Here is a 17,144-nt window from a genome sequence, read left to right on the forward strand (position 1 = left end):
AAAGTAGCAAGAGCAATAAAGAACTCTTAAGAGGTGTGAGGATTCCATAGGCCAATTATTGCTCAGAGGCAATGGGCACTTTGTATCTGCAATTTGTTGCCCTGGACCTTCCTGTATTTAATCAAAAGAGAGGAAGAAAAGAAATGATCTAGATCTTTAATCTCTGTTACTAGTTGACTCAACTTTCAATAATCAGCAGGACAAACAGCACTAATAAAGCTACCAATTAAAATCATCATTGGATGGCTTGAAGTTGATTGCAGAATAGCTAAGGTCACTTGGTGAGACTGAAAATCGTTTGTAGGGTTCAGTAGTACTAAATTCCTGTCTACCATTTTGATACCTCTGTAGAGATAGGGAGAAATAGGCCCTTCTCACCAGCAGTCACATACACTTAGCCTCGTTGGACCTGGACAAGAAATGAATGTATCCGTAGAGCTGCTGATAACCTTGTCCTGATTCTGCTTACTTCCCTGAAGTGGAGGAGGAAAATGAAGAAGAGGAAGATATTAATTAAGAAAAAATAACAGCCTTAGGAGGCTTTGGGACATGAAACTTTCCTTCTATGAAAGGTTCTAGGTCTTGAAAATTCCAGAAAAGGGGGCAGCTAGTTGGTGCAGTGGATAGAGCAACAGCCTTGAAGTCAGGAGGATGTGAGTTCCAATCTGGAATCAGACACTTAACATGGCCTGGCTGTGTGACTCTGAGCAAGTCACTTAACCCCAATTGCCTCAGCAAAAAAAAAAAAAAAAATACAGAAAAGGAAGGAAGTTTCAGGCAATTGAAAGAAGTATGTCTAGAGTAGGGGTATCCAAAAGAAACATGAAGTCTAGAAAATCATAAAGATTTTCTGGACTGAGATGATTCTGGGAAGATGGTGTAGTAGGCTAGTAAATTTCAAGCTCTCCCAATTTCCGCAACAAATGGAAAAAATTTGCATCTCAGGGTGAACATAGCAGACTGGTGAAAAATTAAGCAGACCAGGGGCAGGATAGTGGTCTTCCTGATACAACCCAATAAGATCTGAAGAAAGACCATAGAAGATCTTTAAAAAGATCCAGGGCCTGAGATTAACCTGTGTGAAGTGCAACACCTTCCAGCTAGCTCTGCAGAAACATCCAATGGAGAGTGGGCTAGCAGAGTGTGACTGGAGCCACAGAAACTTTCATCTCTGGATTGTTTGTAGAGTCAAGGTCTGAGTCCCGGGAAAACTGAGGGAACCTCCACTGATTAGGAAACCCAGGCCTATCAGTGCTGCAAAGATCTGGTCCTGGACAAGAAGGAACCAGCACTGGGTGAGTGCAGAAGCATCCATGTAGGGATGCTACTGGTTACTTCTGTAACTTGTAACTTGCAGAAGTGTGGAGTTCTTGCTTGGGGGATGCTGGTCAAAGAAGAAAGCTGACTAGAGGTCCTTACACTAATACTTCTTATTTTAAAAAATGAATCGGCAAAGAAAGAACTCCACCATTGAAATATATTATAGGAAAAGGGAAGACCAGGGTTCATGTTCAGAGGATTTTACTTTAGTAAAAAAGCTACCCCAAAGAGTAACATGAAATGGCTTCCTACCCAGAAAGAATTTATAGTACTCAAAAAAGAATTTAAAAATAAAAAATACCATCCAAGAAAAATAAGAAGATTATGAAAAAAAGTTAACTAACTAGGAAAGGAGGAGCAGAGTCTCAAATATTCTAATTCTTTGAAAAATAGAATTGGAAAGGGGAAGTCAATGAAGTCAGAAGAGACCAAGAAATAACAATACAAATTATAAAGAATGAGAAAATAGAACAGAATATGAAACATAAGAAAAAGGACAGATCTAGAGAGCATATCAAGAAGAGAAAATATAATAATAATTGGACTGTCAGAAAGAGAACCTTGATACAATAATGCAGAAAATAATCCAAGAAAATTGTCCTGGAGTAATAGAACATGAGGGGAAAGTACAAATAGGAAAAATCCACCAATTACCACCTCAAAGAGATCCTTTATGAAAAACATAAAGGAATATTGTTGCCAAATTTTGAAACCCCCAGATCAGAGAAAATTTTGCGAGAAACAAGAAAAAAATTCAAATATGCTGGAGCTACAACCAGATTTGTACAAGACTTAGCAGCAACTACAACAAAAGACTGCAAAATCATATCCTAGAATCGTATCTACCAACAATCAAAAGAACTAGGCGTGCAACCAAAATTATCACATCCAGCAAAATTACCTATAATTTTGAATGAAAAAAAGTGGACATTCAGCAAACTTTCAGCTTTTCAAGCTATCAACTAAACCCAAACTTAACAGAAAATTTAACATATGAGCCAATATCAAAGATCAATTTTAAGGAAATCCAGATGGACAAACTGTTTAAACATGGACAAATTGTTTTGTTTTGTTTTGTTTTGTTTTTTAACAAGGGAAATGTATATTTAAGAATCACATCAACAATAGGATAGCTAAAAAGAAAGATTGGCAGAAGAATAGGCACAGAGGCATTAGAAGAGGAGGGGGCTCATAGTTCTAAAAACTCACATCAAGAATGGGTTCAATAGGCAACTATATATATGTGTGTGTATATATATGCATATCACAAAGGGTATAGCAACCTCCAAAATCTATAAAGTAATAAGGGAGGATAGATGAGTGAATGGAAAAGCAAAGGGTAAGGGAAGAAGACAAGGGGAAGGATCCTTGGGTGGGGAAGGTTAAGTAATAGTAAGACAAGTTATAAAGAAAAATTTAATTTAAAAGTCAGCATGGATATGGAAGATATGTCTTTGTATGGGTGTGTGTGTGAATGTGTGTATGTATGTATATACCTACATATGTATACATAAAAATATCTTTTCTTAACTGTAACTTACTTTGGGGTGGTGAGAGGAATGAAAGTGGGGGGGGGGAATAGAATAAAATAAATAAGGTGCACAGGAGAGAACCAAAGAACAATTTACAAAGAAGTAAAGAAAAAATGGACATTCATTAATATAATTTCTTCTACATATATATATACATATATATGTATATATGTATACATATATGTATATATATATATACACATATATTTATGTATACTTTCTTGATCTGGTAATTTGTTGTGATATATTTTGAATCCTCCCTGATGTTCTGCTGAGTACGTGACAATGTTCTCTTTTGTTTTGCTTTATTTTGTTTTATATTCTTTTTCTTTTTTCTTACTTTTTTTTTTTCAAATAAAGTGGATTAAAGAGAAAAAAATTAACACACACACAAGAAAATAGATTTTCTGGACTTTCCACCCAGTATGGGGAAGGGTGGTATAGTACAGATAAGAGTATTAATCCATAATATCCATTCTTCTGGAGAGAGCTCCCCAAACTAGCTCATATTATACAAAATGGAGACTTTGTTTTTAATTTGAGTTATGCCATTTATTTGTTAATGGCACACATCAGTATACGCAATTTACTAGCATATGGCCATAGTTTTGTTACAAGTTATTTAACCTCCCTAAATCTTAACCCCATAATTTAAAATGAAGATCCTTATACTTATACTGATGGACAATTGGATTTAACAATTATCTAGCTACAAAGAAAGAAAAATTTTGAGAGGAGCAAAACCTAAACTTTGCAAATCTGTGGACAGTGATCTAGAGCTATTTATTTTGGGTCAAATTCCTTTAGATAAGAGACTAACAAGAAGTAGATTTTCTGATATACCCTATTACTTTATATAGCTCTTATAAACTAATAATAATTTCATTTATATTATATGTCAGTATCTTTTGTCCCTTACTGGATTATAAACTCTTAAATGGTAGAGACACATCTTATTTATCTCTGCATCTTCCCAGAACACAACATAGCATTTTTGTTAAGGTAAATTCTTGATTAATTATTATCTAATATTGATTATATAAAGGCCATTATAAATAAAGAGGAATCCAAGTATATTAATTAATTAATCCATCCTAAATATATGCAAATACCATAGGGGAAAGTGTTCTGACAGTTTCTAGTGAATCTTATTTTTTATTTTATAAAAAAGGAAGTGGGGGGGAATATAATTTTTAAATGTATCCATTTTCCTAAATGATACAATCATATATGTTTTATAAGCAAACAAAATTTTCAGAGTACCTTTTTTATCAATTTCTTCTTTCAGATCTCTTCTTGGTCTCAATATTTCCTTACAAGGTTTCTCTGTTTTTTGAAAAGGGGAGGGAGGGAAGAAAGGAAAGATAAAAATTTAAATATATTTTCCATGAAATTATCTTTATTTTAAAATCACATTAAATATTTCAGGTTAAGATTTATTTTTCATCATAAACTGTCTCATTGCAGAAAAATACTTAAGTCTAGGGTAAGAATTGTATTTTATTTTTCATTTATTTCTTTGCTTACTGCTATAATCATGTCACAGCCTGTTAAGAGTTGGAGGTGTGGGTATGCTGAAGTCAACTCAAATCAACTCTCAAGAGTAGATTGTTAAACTTTTAATGTGTACATGTTTATCCCTCAAAAATGACAAAACTTCAAACCAGGGCTTGATATATTTATTTGTTGGTTATCTAGCTTTATAAAAGGGATAGAGAAAATGTTAATAATATAAAATTAAACTTAAAATTGGGTCATGGATACTTTTCTCCCCCAAGAGAATCAGTTTTTAATAACTGACCAGTATACCTCTGCCAGGAAGAAAGACCTAAGAGTTCATTGGTTCCAGTACACATCAGTATAGAAAACTCTTCTACAATATCCCCAATAAAGGTATTACCTAATTTTTGCATAAAATGTTCCTAATTAAAGGATATCCTCTACCTCCCAAGTTGGCTGATTTCACTTTTTGAATTGCCCTGTCAGAGCAGTTTTTCTTTATACAGCTAAAATGTGCTTCTTATCTTCTATCCTACTATTCCTTATTCTGTGCTGTCAGTTCAAGCAATCCAAATATAATCTCTCTTCCATATGATGGTTTGTTAAATACTAGAAGACAACTACTATGTCCCTCCCCTCCTTGATTTGCTCTTCTCCAGCTTAAATATTTCTACTTGCATTAACCAGTTGTTTATGACATTCTTCCTTATCTCCATTATCATCAAACAATAAAACAACAAAATTATGGTTTATTAAAAATAAGATAAATCCAAATGTAATAATAGAAAAAAATTATGAATACATTACCATTTTCTTGTGGTTCTTTTGCATTAGCATTGGTGAGAAATGTAAGTCCTGCTAAATGAAACACATGTGCACTGTCCTGACCTCCACCAGCACCACATCCCAAGTCACTTTTTTCAAAAATTCTCATTACCTATAACAGGAAGGCAGAATCATGAACTGATTTTAATAAGGAGAATTTCATAGATTCTGAAAACTTAGAACTGTAAGGAACCTCTGAAATCATCTAATCCATTTTCCAAATATGAAAACTGAAGTACAGTGAATTGAAGTGTCTTATCTAAGATAATAGTGTCCCTAGAATCTTAATTTGTTTTAAAGCTTTATTAAGCTTTAAGAACTTAATATTTTATAATAATATATCAATGTAATATAAATACAAATAAAATTAAAATAGCATATATTAAGATAGTAGAATGAACATAATTAGTTTTTCAAACTTAAAACTGCATTAAGATTTTTGGGATACCCTGTATAACTAGCCAGTATCAAGGCCAGAATCAGAACCTAGGTATTCTGACTCCCAGGTCAGTGTACTTTTTTGCCATTGTCTCCTAAAGCCTCATAGCAAATGTATTTATTCACATGAAATCCTAAAGGTTTAAAATCTCAACAAACTAGTGTTTGTCCTTCCTTCTCAAAGAAGATCAAAGACTTTATATGAGTAATGCCTTAACTTCCAACTGAATTGTATTCAAGTAAAGTAGAGCTGTCATTAGTCTCACTCTCTCCTGCAAGTTCATCTGAATCCAGTGGTAACAAGTAGTAGGAAGACTGGAGATGATCCCTGGGAGCTCTTGGCTTTTTTAAACTAAAGTCTTTCCTAAGTCTCAGTTTGTCTGAGACAACACCATTCAGTGATTTAAGGCTAGATAAGAAATGAGGCCAAATATGGCCTACTCAAAAAAAAATAAATAAAAATGGAGAGGAAGACCCTCAGGGCTTCTGGACAGAACAAAAATAATTTCTATTTATATAAGATTGAAGCATAGAAATATAAAAAATAAATCCCTCTATAGCGTCAGGGACAGTAAACTGTTAGCATTCTAAGTTTTACAAAACCCTTTTCTCACAGTAACTCAGGAAGAGAAATCTGTATTTTACATATGAAGAAAAATGGAAACTCAGCTGGACAAATTGTATTGTTTGCTGTTATGGGGCTAACGGGAGTCAGAGTCAGAGTTTGTACTCATGACTGTCTTCCCACTAGACCTTGAAAAATGTAAAAGACTGAGTAATTTCTGACACCTTTAGTTTCAACCAACATTTTTTAGCTTTTGCTCTATCAGGCCTTTTTCTTGGCATGAAGGAGCCAAAGATGAAAAGTTACCTAGGCCCAGCCTTCAAGGAGCTTAGACACTGGCTAGGTGGGAAATGGAGAGGAGATATAATATGTAAATAGATAAATATAATACAAGGAGTGTGATAGGGGTTAAGGAAAGATCCAAAGTGTCCTAGGAAATTTTAAGGAAAGACGGGCAACAGAGTTTTCTTTTCTTTACTTCCTTTTCTCCTCTTAACACTGCAACTTCCCTGGTGCAGGTCCTCATTACTTCATGCCTACACAATTTCAATAGCCTTCTGGTTAAACTTCCTGCCTCAAGTCTCTCTCCAAAGTTTCCTAAAGCCCATGTCTGACTATATCATTGCCTTATTCAATAAACTTTAGTGTCTCCCTATTCCTTCTAGGAGGACACCTAGGTTGCACAGTGGATAGAGTCCTGGGCTTGGAGTCAGGAAGATCCTGAGTTCAAATCTGGTCTCAGACATTTATTAACTGTGTGACCCCGGGAAATCACTTCATCCTGCTAGACAAGGAAATAGCCAGGAATCTCTGCCAAGAAAATCCTGAATGCAGTCACAAAGAGTCAGATCTGACTGAAAAATGATTTCTAGAATTGCTTCTAGGATTAAATATATAATTCTATGTTTAACTTCATAACATGCCTCCTTCCTATCTTTCCAATCTTCTTAGACCTTCTCTGTACTCTATAATTAGTGATACTGGCTTCCTTGCTCAATAAACCAGTAAATCTGAAGAAAAGTATTATATTTCTTAAGATGATTTCCACAGACCTGCCTTTAACTGAATTAGTCAGTTAATAGAACAAACCTACCATTTCCAAAAATTCTCCTTAATTTTGAAGACAAGAATTTCTAATGTTTGAGGGATTTACACTGTTTTATCTAAATAATAGATTATAAAAAATAAAATATTAGAACTAAAGATAATTGTGGGTCATAAAATGGTATAACATAACTACAGAATTTTAGTTCTGGAAAGAATCTTAATCTAATTTGGGTCTTTAATTCCTTCTCAAAACCATAAGGTGAATATCTATTTTAGGGAATATTCTATAGCCACAATGCTTCCTTTGCACCATAGAGGCAGCATGGTATAGTGAATAATAATTTGGTCCTATCATTAGGAAAAACTGGTTTTAAGACAAATTTCTAATACAAACTAGATGTGTGACTCTGGGCAAATAATTTAACCCATCAGTTTCCCCTTGCAATTCTCTAGTATATAAATTATAGATGAGTTGCCTATTTGCTACATCATAAGAATAGGTTTTCATATTGGCAGTTCTTCACAATGATGAAACAACAGGTCCAGAGCCCTGCCCCAAAAGAAGCTTCCAGAATACACCACTACTCTAAAATCTTCCTTAGTTCCCATTCCATTGCTGCATCATTTTTCAGAATGATGTAAAACCCTAGTCTAATAGAGAATATACTTTTCTTACAGCTTATTGGTTTACATTTTGAGTTGGGAAAATAATAAAATGATATGTTTGTTTTAAAAACTAGAATTAGTAAATACCTTATTTAGTCCAATAGATGATTTACTTAAACAGAGCATGTAAAAATACCTTGAAATCAAATTAATGGAAATTGGCAAAAATGATATTTATCACTTTGCTAAATAAACAATAATAATAACAATTTTCAGGGTTTTTTTCAGTTAATAATAATAACAATTTTCAGGGTTTTTTTCAGTTAAGAATGAGTTCTTTTTCAGGGCAAATATTCTTTCTGGGGAAAGCCTAACATATATGTCAATATAGGTCATTAAAAAAAATAGAATTTTGAAAAAATATTTGATTAATTTAATCAATGTAAAAATACCATCAGGATTTCTCAGTCCAAATAAATCTACTTACATGACTTACATAAAATTGTCTAAATTGCCATCTATATTGTCTATCCCCCAAAGTCTCACTTTATTATCAGGTATCCCTCCTTAATTCTTGGGCAGACTCCTACCTGCAGTAATAACTAGACTAAATGATATCTCAGGTTCCTTTCAATTATATGATTTCATGTTAAGGACTCCACAAGAAGTAGTGGAGTGGATAGATCACTGAACTTGGAATCAGGAAAACCTAGGTTCAAATCTGGTCCCAGACACTATTTGTTTCCTCTTCTGTAAAAGGTTACAGACCTCCCAAAGTTATTGTGAATATAAAATAATATAATAATATTTGCAAAAGACTTCACCAACTTTAAAGCACTATATAAATGCTAGTCACCACTGTTTTTCTTTAATAAGAATTATTACTATTATATTATTTCTGAAATACAGTCTTAAGCCAAACGCAATCCTGTGAATGATGCATTACAATACGTTACACTTTTCATATCCATGGATTTCTTGAGATTTCCTTTCATTCCATAGATAGCCATATCCATGGCTGACAAGGCAATCCATGAACTTTCCCGTGTTACCAAATTAAGTGAGACAATTTGTCCAGGAGTAAATTTGTTTTCATTTCTTGACAGCTGAACCTGAAAGGTAATTTGAAACAAGAAAACATTATTTTTTGAAGAGATCCATATCAGCACACATATGGTCATTGAGGTGGACAGCTGGCTCCTGAAGAAAATAAACTTAGAAATATTTACCTGAAGGTCATTGCCACATTTTTCTTCCACATCTAACCAGACTGAATCAGCTACTAATTCTGCCCTGTCTTCTCCTGTTACAAGATAGTAGACAAGAAGCCGGGCTGAAGGAATCATGTCCCGAGTTACTGGAATGTTTAGACTTTGATAAGCTAAATGTTCAAGCCTTTCTCTGGTCCCATAATTAACTATTTTGCCCTTTGATAAAACCTAAAAGAGAAACAAGACAAAGATGAAACTTTTTGGAGTGAGGTTTGCCATTCATGTAAAATTATTCAAATGTTAAGGTCAGCATTTGTTAATTTATTTCTAAAACAGAGATGACCAAGAGATAGGTTCACTAAATGTATTAAATGAACTCAGATTCTCTTAATTACCATTGCAACTATTGTAGTGAAAATGTATATAGATTACTTTTGTGGTATTCTCATCATTGAAACAGTAAGATTTTTGAGACTATGAAATGTTAGGGCAAAAGTAAGTGCCCGATATTATTACTGATAAATAATTGACTAAATCACCATGTAACCTTCTCACACAAAGAGGTTCTGGGTCCAAATCAGACAAAGTAGGATTAAAAAGTTAGTCAAGCTATTTACCAATAATGGACCATTTTAAAGCTATTACCAAACAACATAATGAAATGTACTATGGAGGTAAATAGACATTTACTATACTTACCAAATAATTATAGAAGTCTATTTTGTCAATATATGGACTTTTAGGTTTAACAGTAATGCTTAAGTGGTCTCCCACAAGTAAAGGTTTGAAATTCTCTGTCCAATCAATATAAAGGTAACTTTTGCTGAGGGATGAATATGCTACTGCTCTATATTCTTTGAAAGCTTGATTTTCATTTGCAAGATTAGGGTCTTCAGTTCTGATCTAATAAAGGAGAAAGAAAAGAGACAAATGAGGATGTTACAATGAGGTGTAAGACAAATTTAGAAAAAATAAAATTTTCATTTCAAAAATGAGAAAGGAGAACTTGCAACAAATGAAAAAGAATAAAACTAAGCATATAGAGGAATAATTATGTTTTTAAATAAATATTTAAATTAACAAAATTAAAAATAGACTATGTAAATAACATAGTAACTGAAAGAAAAAAAGAAAAAACAAACCTTAAAGAAATCATAAAGTCCCAAAGGGGAAAAATACTATAAGACCAGATGACTTAAATGAATTTTATGAAATATTCAAGAAATAATTAATTCCAATGCTATCAGTCAATCAGTCAGTCAATTTATTAAATGCCTAATATGTGATAAGTGCAGGACTAACTGCGAAGAATACTTAAACTGCAATAGTAAGAAAAACAGAAATCCTACCAATCTCTTTCTATGATACAAATATGGTCTTAATAATGAAATCAAGAGACAAATCAGAGAAAGAAAACTCTAATGAATACTAATGTAAAGTCTTTCAATAAAATATTGGCAAGTAATAATTAAATTTAGCAACAAGTAGGAATAAACTTAGCAATAATAAAAGTTCCAATAAAATTTTGCAAGTAGGCTAAAATAACAGTTTAGAAAAATTATACAATATGACTGGCTGATTTTATGACAGGAATTCAGATTAAACATAAGGAAGTCCAGAAATATTAAAAAATCATGTTAATAAAATAAATAATAAAAACCATATGATTATATTAATAGATACTGAAAAAAGCTTTTGATAAACCCCAACCTGTTTCTATTAAAATTCTATTAACCATAGGAATAAGTAGACCTTTTTTTCAATGTAATTAATATCTCTCTAAATTTCATTTCAAACATTATATGTAGTAGGAAGAAAAGGCTTTTCCAATAAGATTGGGGTAAAGCAAAAATGATCATTTTCACCCCTACCATTTAATGTAGTACTAGAAATGCTTGCAATAGGAGTCTACCAAGAAAAAGAAATTGAAGAAACCATAGTCAAGGGGAATAAAAATTATTGCTTTTTACAAATGGTATGATGATGTATTTAGAGAGTCAATTAAAATTAATTGAATTCATAATTTCAACCAAGTTGCAGGTCTAGATCTAGATCTGTCTAGATAGAACTCTTTGTATACATATAGATCTAGATATATAGAGAAAGGAATGTCGATAATTTACATGGATTCATCTTACATTCTGCAAATTGATTAAAATTATTTTAATCTATAGATAGATAATTACATACCTAGATATAGCTATAGTTACATATCTAGATCTATATAGATCCACAGATAAGGACGGAGAAAACTCTAATCTATAAAATGATAAATTATGGGTTCAAAAGAATGAAGATGAAACATACCACTCACCTCCTGACTGAGAAGTAATGAAATTAAACTTCAGAGAGATGTGAACATTAATGCATATGGTTAACATAGGTATTTAATTTGCCAGACTATATGGTTTTTATTTTTGTTTTTTGCCCAGTACAGAGGTTGGGAGCAGTAAAAAGGACAGAGTGATTAAAAATACTTGTTATTTGAAAAAATATGAAGGAGAAAAGATTATGTGATATCACTTTTCTACCAATCTATCTTTTTTTTAAGCAAGCATTTATATCTGATTAAAATTTTAGATTTCACAATCTATGAAAGAGAAGGAAAAATAAGGTTCATTGTTTTAACAGCTGGGCTAACTATAATATTGAGTAACTTTACAAAGGCCAAAAAAGAAGAGGAAAAAAATATAATATGAGGCCCAAGAAATATAAAACAGCATCAACAGGTGAAACTGAAAGAAAGAGAAATTCCTAGAATAAAGTTTGGCAAACTGTCAAAAGGGGCATATTATGGTGGAATTGATAGAGTACTAGACTTGGGAGTCAAAGAGTTGGATTCAAACCTTCCTCAGATTCTATTAGCTGTGTGCCTCTGGGTAAGAGTCTTTTAACTTCTGTGCAGTAGGTGGTTGTTGCTGTTGAGTTGTATCTATCATGTGACTACATAGGGTTTTCTCAGCAAAGAAAGTATACTTTGCTCATTTATTTCTCCAATATGTACCCATTTTGCAAATGATTAAGTGACTTAATAGTCACACAACTAATGTCTGAGGCCGCATTTAAATTCAAATCTTCCTCACTCCAGGCCTGGTGCTCTATCCATTGTACTACTCAGCTACCTATGCCTCAGGTCACTCATCTTTAAAATGAAGAGGTCAGACTTAATGATCTCCAAGGTCCTTTCCAGCTTTCAGTCTATGATGCTATGATCTTAAATTGGAGACTCTTGTTCTTTGGGTATGTAGGAAGAATCTATTGGTGGTTATTTGTAGAGTTAGAGAATCTGAATTGGACACTGGCTTCATTAGTTAGCCTTGGGACTTAAGACAAATCATTTAACTTTTCTGGGCCTCCTCTATTAAAAAAAAAAATCAAGGGGAACTAGATTAATGGTTCTTAACCTGACATCTACAAACTTTTTTTTAGAAAATATTTTAATAATTATATCGCAGTATAATTGGCTTCATTTATAATCAAATACATTATTCTGAGAAGGGGTTCATAGGCTTCACCAGAATGTTAAAGGTGTGTATGATATGCAAAAATAATTTAAAACCTTTAGATTTAAGGATTTCTAATTTTTCTTCTTTCTCTAACTGTATGACTTTATTGTCCTGTGGTTCTTTAGCATTGACGAAAGAAAGGTAGTCATGCTCATTTATTAAACCCCACAGAGACCAAAGAATTAGAGAACATTATGAAAGGCAAAATGGATAACTTTGATTACATTAAATCAAAAATATTTTGCATAAATAAAACGAATAGACACAAGATTAAAAGTGAAAAATACAAAGGTGGGGGAAAAATCTTTACAGCCAGCATTTCTGATAAATGTCTAATTTCTAAAATAGAGAGAGAACTGTGTCAATTTATAAGAATATAAGTCATTCTCCAATTGATAAATGGTCAAAGGATATAAAAAGACAATTTTTAGATAATGAAATTAAAGCTATCTATAGGCATATAAAAATGCTTAAATCACTATTGATTAGAGAAATGGATGTTAAAACAATTATGATCTACCATCTCAGGTTGGCTAAGGTGACAGGAAAAGATAATGACAAATGTTGGAGGGGATGTGGGAAAACTGGGACAATACTGAATTGTTGGTGAAGAAGTGAAAAAATCCCACCCATTTTGGAGAACAATTTGGGACTATGCCCAAAAGGTTATAAAATTGTGCCTATTCTTTGACCCAGCAGTGCCATTACTGGGTCTGTATCCCAGGGAAATCATAAAGGAGAGAAAAGGACCCACATGTGCAAAAATGTTTATTACAGCTCTTTTTGTGGTGGCAAAGAATTGGAAAATGAGTAGCTGCTCATCAATTGGGGAATGGCTGAACAAGTTGTGGTATATGAAGGTAATGGAATATTATTGTTCTATAAAAATTTATGAACAAGCTGATTTTAGGAAGACCTGGAAAGATTTACATGAACTAATGCTGAGCAAAACAAGCAGAACCAGGAATACACTGTACACAATAAAAGCAAGAATGTGCGATGATCAACTATGAAAGACCTTGGCTCTTCTCGATGGTTCAGTGATCCAAAGCAATCCCAATAGGCTTTGGATAGAAAATGCTATCTGTATCCAAAAAAAGAATTATAGAATTTGAATATAAATCAACACATGCTATGTTCACTTCTTTCTTCTGTTTTCCCCCTCTTTCATGGTTTTCTCCCTTTTGTTCTGACGTTTCTCTCCCAACATGATTCATAAAGTAATGCTCATTAAAAATAAATAAATAAATAAAGCTCCACAGAGTAGAAGCAAGCAGCCAGATCAGCATTTGCTTTGGTAAGCAAAAGAATAATAATAAATACTAATAAGGGACATCTCTACAGTGCTTTGAATTTTGCCCAGAACTTTATATATTTTATATTGTCTATGGAAGTGACCATGTCAACTATCTGCCATATATTGTCTATGGAAGTGATCATGGCAACTACCTGCCATACACTTTTAAATTTAATCTGTCTTATTGACATTTTCTCCATCACTTGGTTAAAATGAAACAATTAATGAAAAAATAAATCAAGTCCTAATTTTGTAGCATTTGCTGATTTATGAGTGGTAAATGCTCTCACTGAAAATTTAACAATTGCTTTTATAAGCTAGCTTCCCCACTGGTCCCAGAGAGCAGGAGAAAGAAGGAAAAGAGAGGGAAGAGAGGGAGAGGAGGAAAGAAAAGGGAAAAGGAAAGGAGGAGGGGAGAGAGAAAAATCATTTAGACTTTCTCCCTCTCCTCCACCCCATCATAGTAAGGGACAACTAATGGGGGAAAATAGAGGCTACTACTTAGAATTATAACATTTTAGAATTTAAACCTCCACTCTTCATAACCACCATTTCATCAGACTTCTTCTGAGGCTTGTAAGGACAGGGGATGGCAAGAGAAGAAATTATTTACTAAGTACATTTGATGAATTTATACCCCTTAAGATTTGTTCAGCCAACTAAACTGTGGCTCCCATTCCCACATGTTTAATGTAAAATTGCAGAGCTGTTCACTTGCCTCATGTATAAAAATTTCCCATCTGTTTTGCACACCAGCCAAAACACACAAGTCAGAAAGTACATACTGTACTAGAAAGCACAACCGTTAGGAGAATTCTACTCACGTTAAACTCCAGCGCTGTCACTTGAGACGGAAGATTAACCACAAACAAAGCTACTCCATTATTTTGATTGGTGGTGCTTTTCTGAGGCTCTCTTTGGGTCACTTCCTGATTTTCATCAATTGCGTTTGCTTTCAGGGTTATCACAACCCCTCCTACAAACTGGTTGAGTGGATCCTTCACCTGAACCTGTGTACCAGAAGGACCAAAACATAGTTGAAGGGATACTATTTCTTTTAAAGCATACAGAACCCTTAGTTCTCTAACTATTCTGCTACCTTCCTATTTCATAGGCCAAAATGCTTACTATTTGATTAAATAGAAGGCTCCTCAACTTAATAGCAAGAGAAATTAATTATTTAATCCTTTTTAAATAGACACTCTGTTTTGGAGACTCCAGGAAATCACAATAATATTTCACAATTTGGCAAGGCTGGAAGGAAATTTAAAGACCATCTAGTCTAACATCTTCCCTGTATGTTAAGAAGATGGAACATAAAAAATATCCAATAAATTGCTTGAAGAATTAGAACCCCTATCTCTTGACGCCTCATCTATTATTCTCTTTACTATTTTCATTTATAATCATTGTCCTTGATTCACTTGATTATTTGCTTGCTATCTCCTCTATTAGATTGAAAGCTTCTGGAAAGCAGGAACTGTTTTTAGCCTCAACACTCAGTTCAGTGTTGACACATAGTGGGCATTAATAAATACTTATTGTCACCATATGACATGACTTTCATACTAAGAAAAGAATAGACTAGAGAATCAGTAGATAAACAGCTCTGATATCTGACAATAGCAGTCTTTCTTTTACCCAATTTAGTCTTGAATAATAGGGAGAATGAAATCCCTGGAAGACAAAATTATAACAATTAGTTTTTTTCCCCTTCCATCTTACTCCCTGGCAAATATGCACTAAATTTCCATGAAAGGGCTAAGGACTCAACTAGAATAAATGTATAAATTTTTAAATAAGAAATTGAGACTGAATATACCTTTTTTAAAAAAATGAGAGAGGCTTAAAAAAAAACCCAATTTAGTATAAGGAAGTTTTTGGGGGGAGGTGCTATATGGGTTATTAGAGAGTAAAAATATAACATCCTACCCATTTTTAAAATGAAGACTGGGAATATAAGAAAGAAAACAAGTATTTATTAAGAACTACTATGTGTCAAGCACTGTGCTAAGTGCTTTGCGAATACTATCTAATTTGATCTTTCCAACAACCCTGGGAAGTAGGTACTGTAATGATCCCTATTTTATAGTTGAAGTAACTCAAGCAGACAGAGGTTAAAGGACATTCCCAGGGTAACACAAAGCTAATACCTGAGGCCATATTTGAACTCTTCATGTGCCTCTAGGCACTCTAGGAACAGGTACCCACTGTGCCACCTAATTCTCTACAACATTATAGCCAATAAATTAAATTCAATTTATAAAAATGCCTGCTCGATATTCTGAGTATTTAAAGGAAAGGGACAAAGGGAGGAAGAAGAGAGGAAGAAAGAATGGAAGATAGAGAAATAGAGAAAGGCAAGATAGAGCCAGACATGGTGAGAGAAACAAATTGTGAAACATAGAAGAGACTAAAAGACACAGAAAATTACACAAAGGGATAGAGAGGCCTGCAGACAATGTATTCAAATATATGTGTGTGGCAAGACATGTACAAGGAAAGAAACATTCAAAAGACACATTCAGAGAAATATGTGGGAAGACTGAAAGAAATAGAAAAGACAGAAGAAAGATAAATTTTGTATTTTTTCTGAAAGCATTTCCACCTTAATGGTTTTATAGGAATTGACTGCTAAAGACTTTTAAAGGATATGGAATTTTTATAACTGCCAGTATATCTGATGTTGTTTCTTAGTATTCAGGGGCTGCTGGATCTGGGCCAGAGTTTTCCCATTCCTGTAGTAAATAAAGGCTTACTCCCTTCCCCGTCCTAGAGAACACAGTGGTGTTCCTTGTTCTCTTCTTGCTCCACATCTAGTCCAATTCCATTTAGAAGGTAGACATATGTGTTATGTAAGTATTCATGTATTTATGTGCATATATGTGTTGCCTATGTGTATATATGAATATTGTACTATTGTGTATATGTGCCTCTGTGTGTATATATATGCACATGTGTATGTATGTACATAAATATTTTGTGCAGAAGGCCACCTACATGATGCAGTGGATAGACTGCCAGATTTGGAGTCAGGAAGACCTATCTTCATGAATTCAAATATGGCCTCAGACACTTACTAGCCAAGTGAACATGGCAAATCACTTAACCTTTTTTGCCTTAGTTTCCTAGCTGTAAAATAATCTAGGGAAGGAAATGCGAAACCATTCCAGTATCTTTGACAAGAAAACCCCAAATGGGAATATAAAAAGTCAGACATGACTGAAAACCCACTAAACAATAAAACTCTGTGCAGAAGATAATTAGCTATTTTATAAACTCTTTATTTCTTACATT

At 33.4% G+C, this 17,144-nt stretch overlaps 1 protein-coding gene across 1 annotated transcript in view; it reads right to left on the minus strand.

Annotated features, from left to right (window-relative positions):
* The window catches only part of C5 (complement C5), a 116,898-nt gene that overhangs the window by 74,129 nt on the left and 25,625 nt on the right, over nucleotides 1–17,144 (minus strand). The window contains exons 11-16 of the mRNA XM_051979541.1: nucleotides 14,672–14,857; nucleotides 9,744–9,947; nucleotides 9,063–9,272; nucleotides 8,790–8,945; nucleotides 5,160–5,289; nucleotides 4,116–4,178 (exon numbers count right to left, since the gene is read on the minus strand). Of these exons, the coding sequence (XP_051835501.1) occupies nucleotides 4,116–4,178; nucleotides 5,160–5,289; nucleotides 8,790–8,945; nucleotides 9,063–9,272; nucleotides 9,744–9,947; nucleotides 14,672–14,857 (949 nt within the window). The remainder of the gene's footprint in view (nucleotides 1–4,115; nucleotides 4,179–5,159; nucleotides 5,290–8,789; nucleotides 8,946–9,062; nucleotides 9,273–9,743; nucleotides 9,948–14,671; nucleotides 14,858–17,144) is intronic.

Source organism: Antechinus flavipes, chromosome 2 (genome assembly GCF_016432865.1).
Source record: "Antechinus flavipes isolate AdamAnt ecotype Samford, QLD, Australia chromosome 2, AdamAnt_v2, whole genome shotgun sequence".
In the NCBI taxonomy this organism is placed as follows: Eukaryota; Metazoa; Chordata; class Mammalia; order Dasyuromorphia; family Dasyuridae; genus Antechinus; species Antechinus flavipes.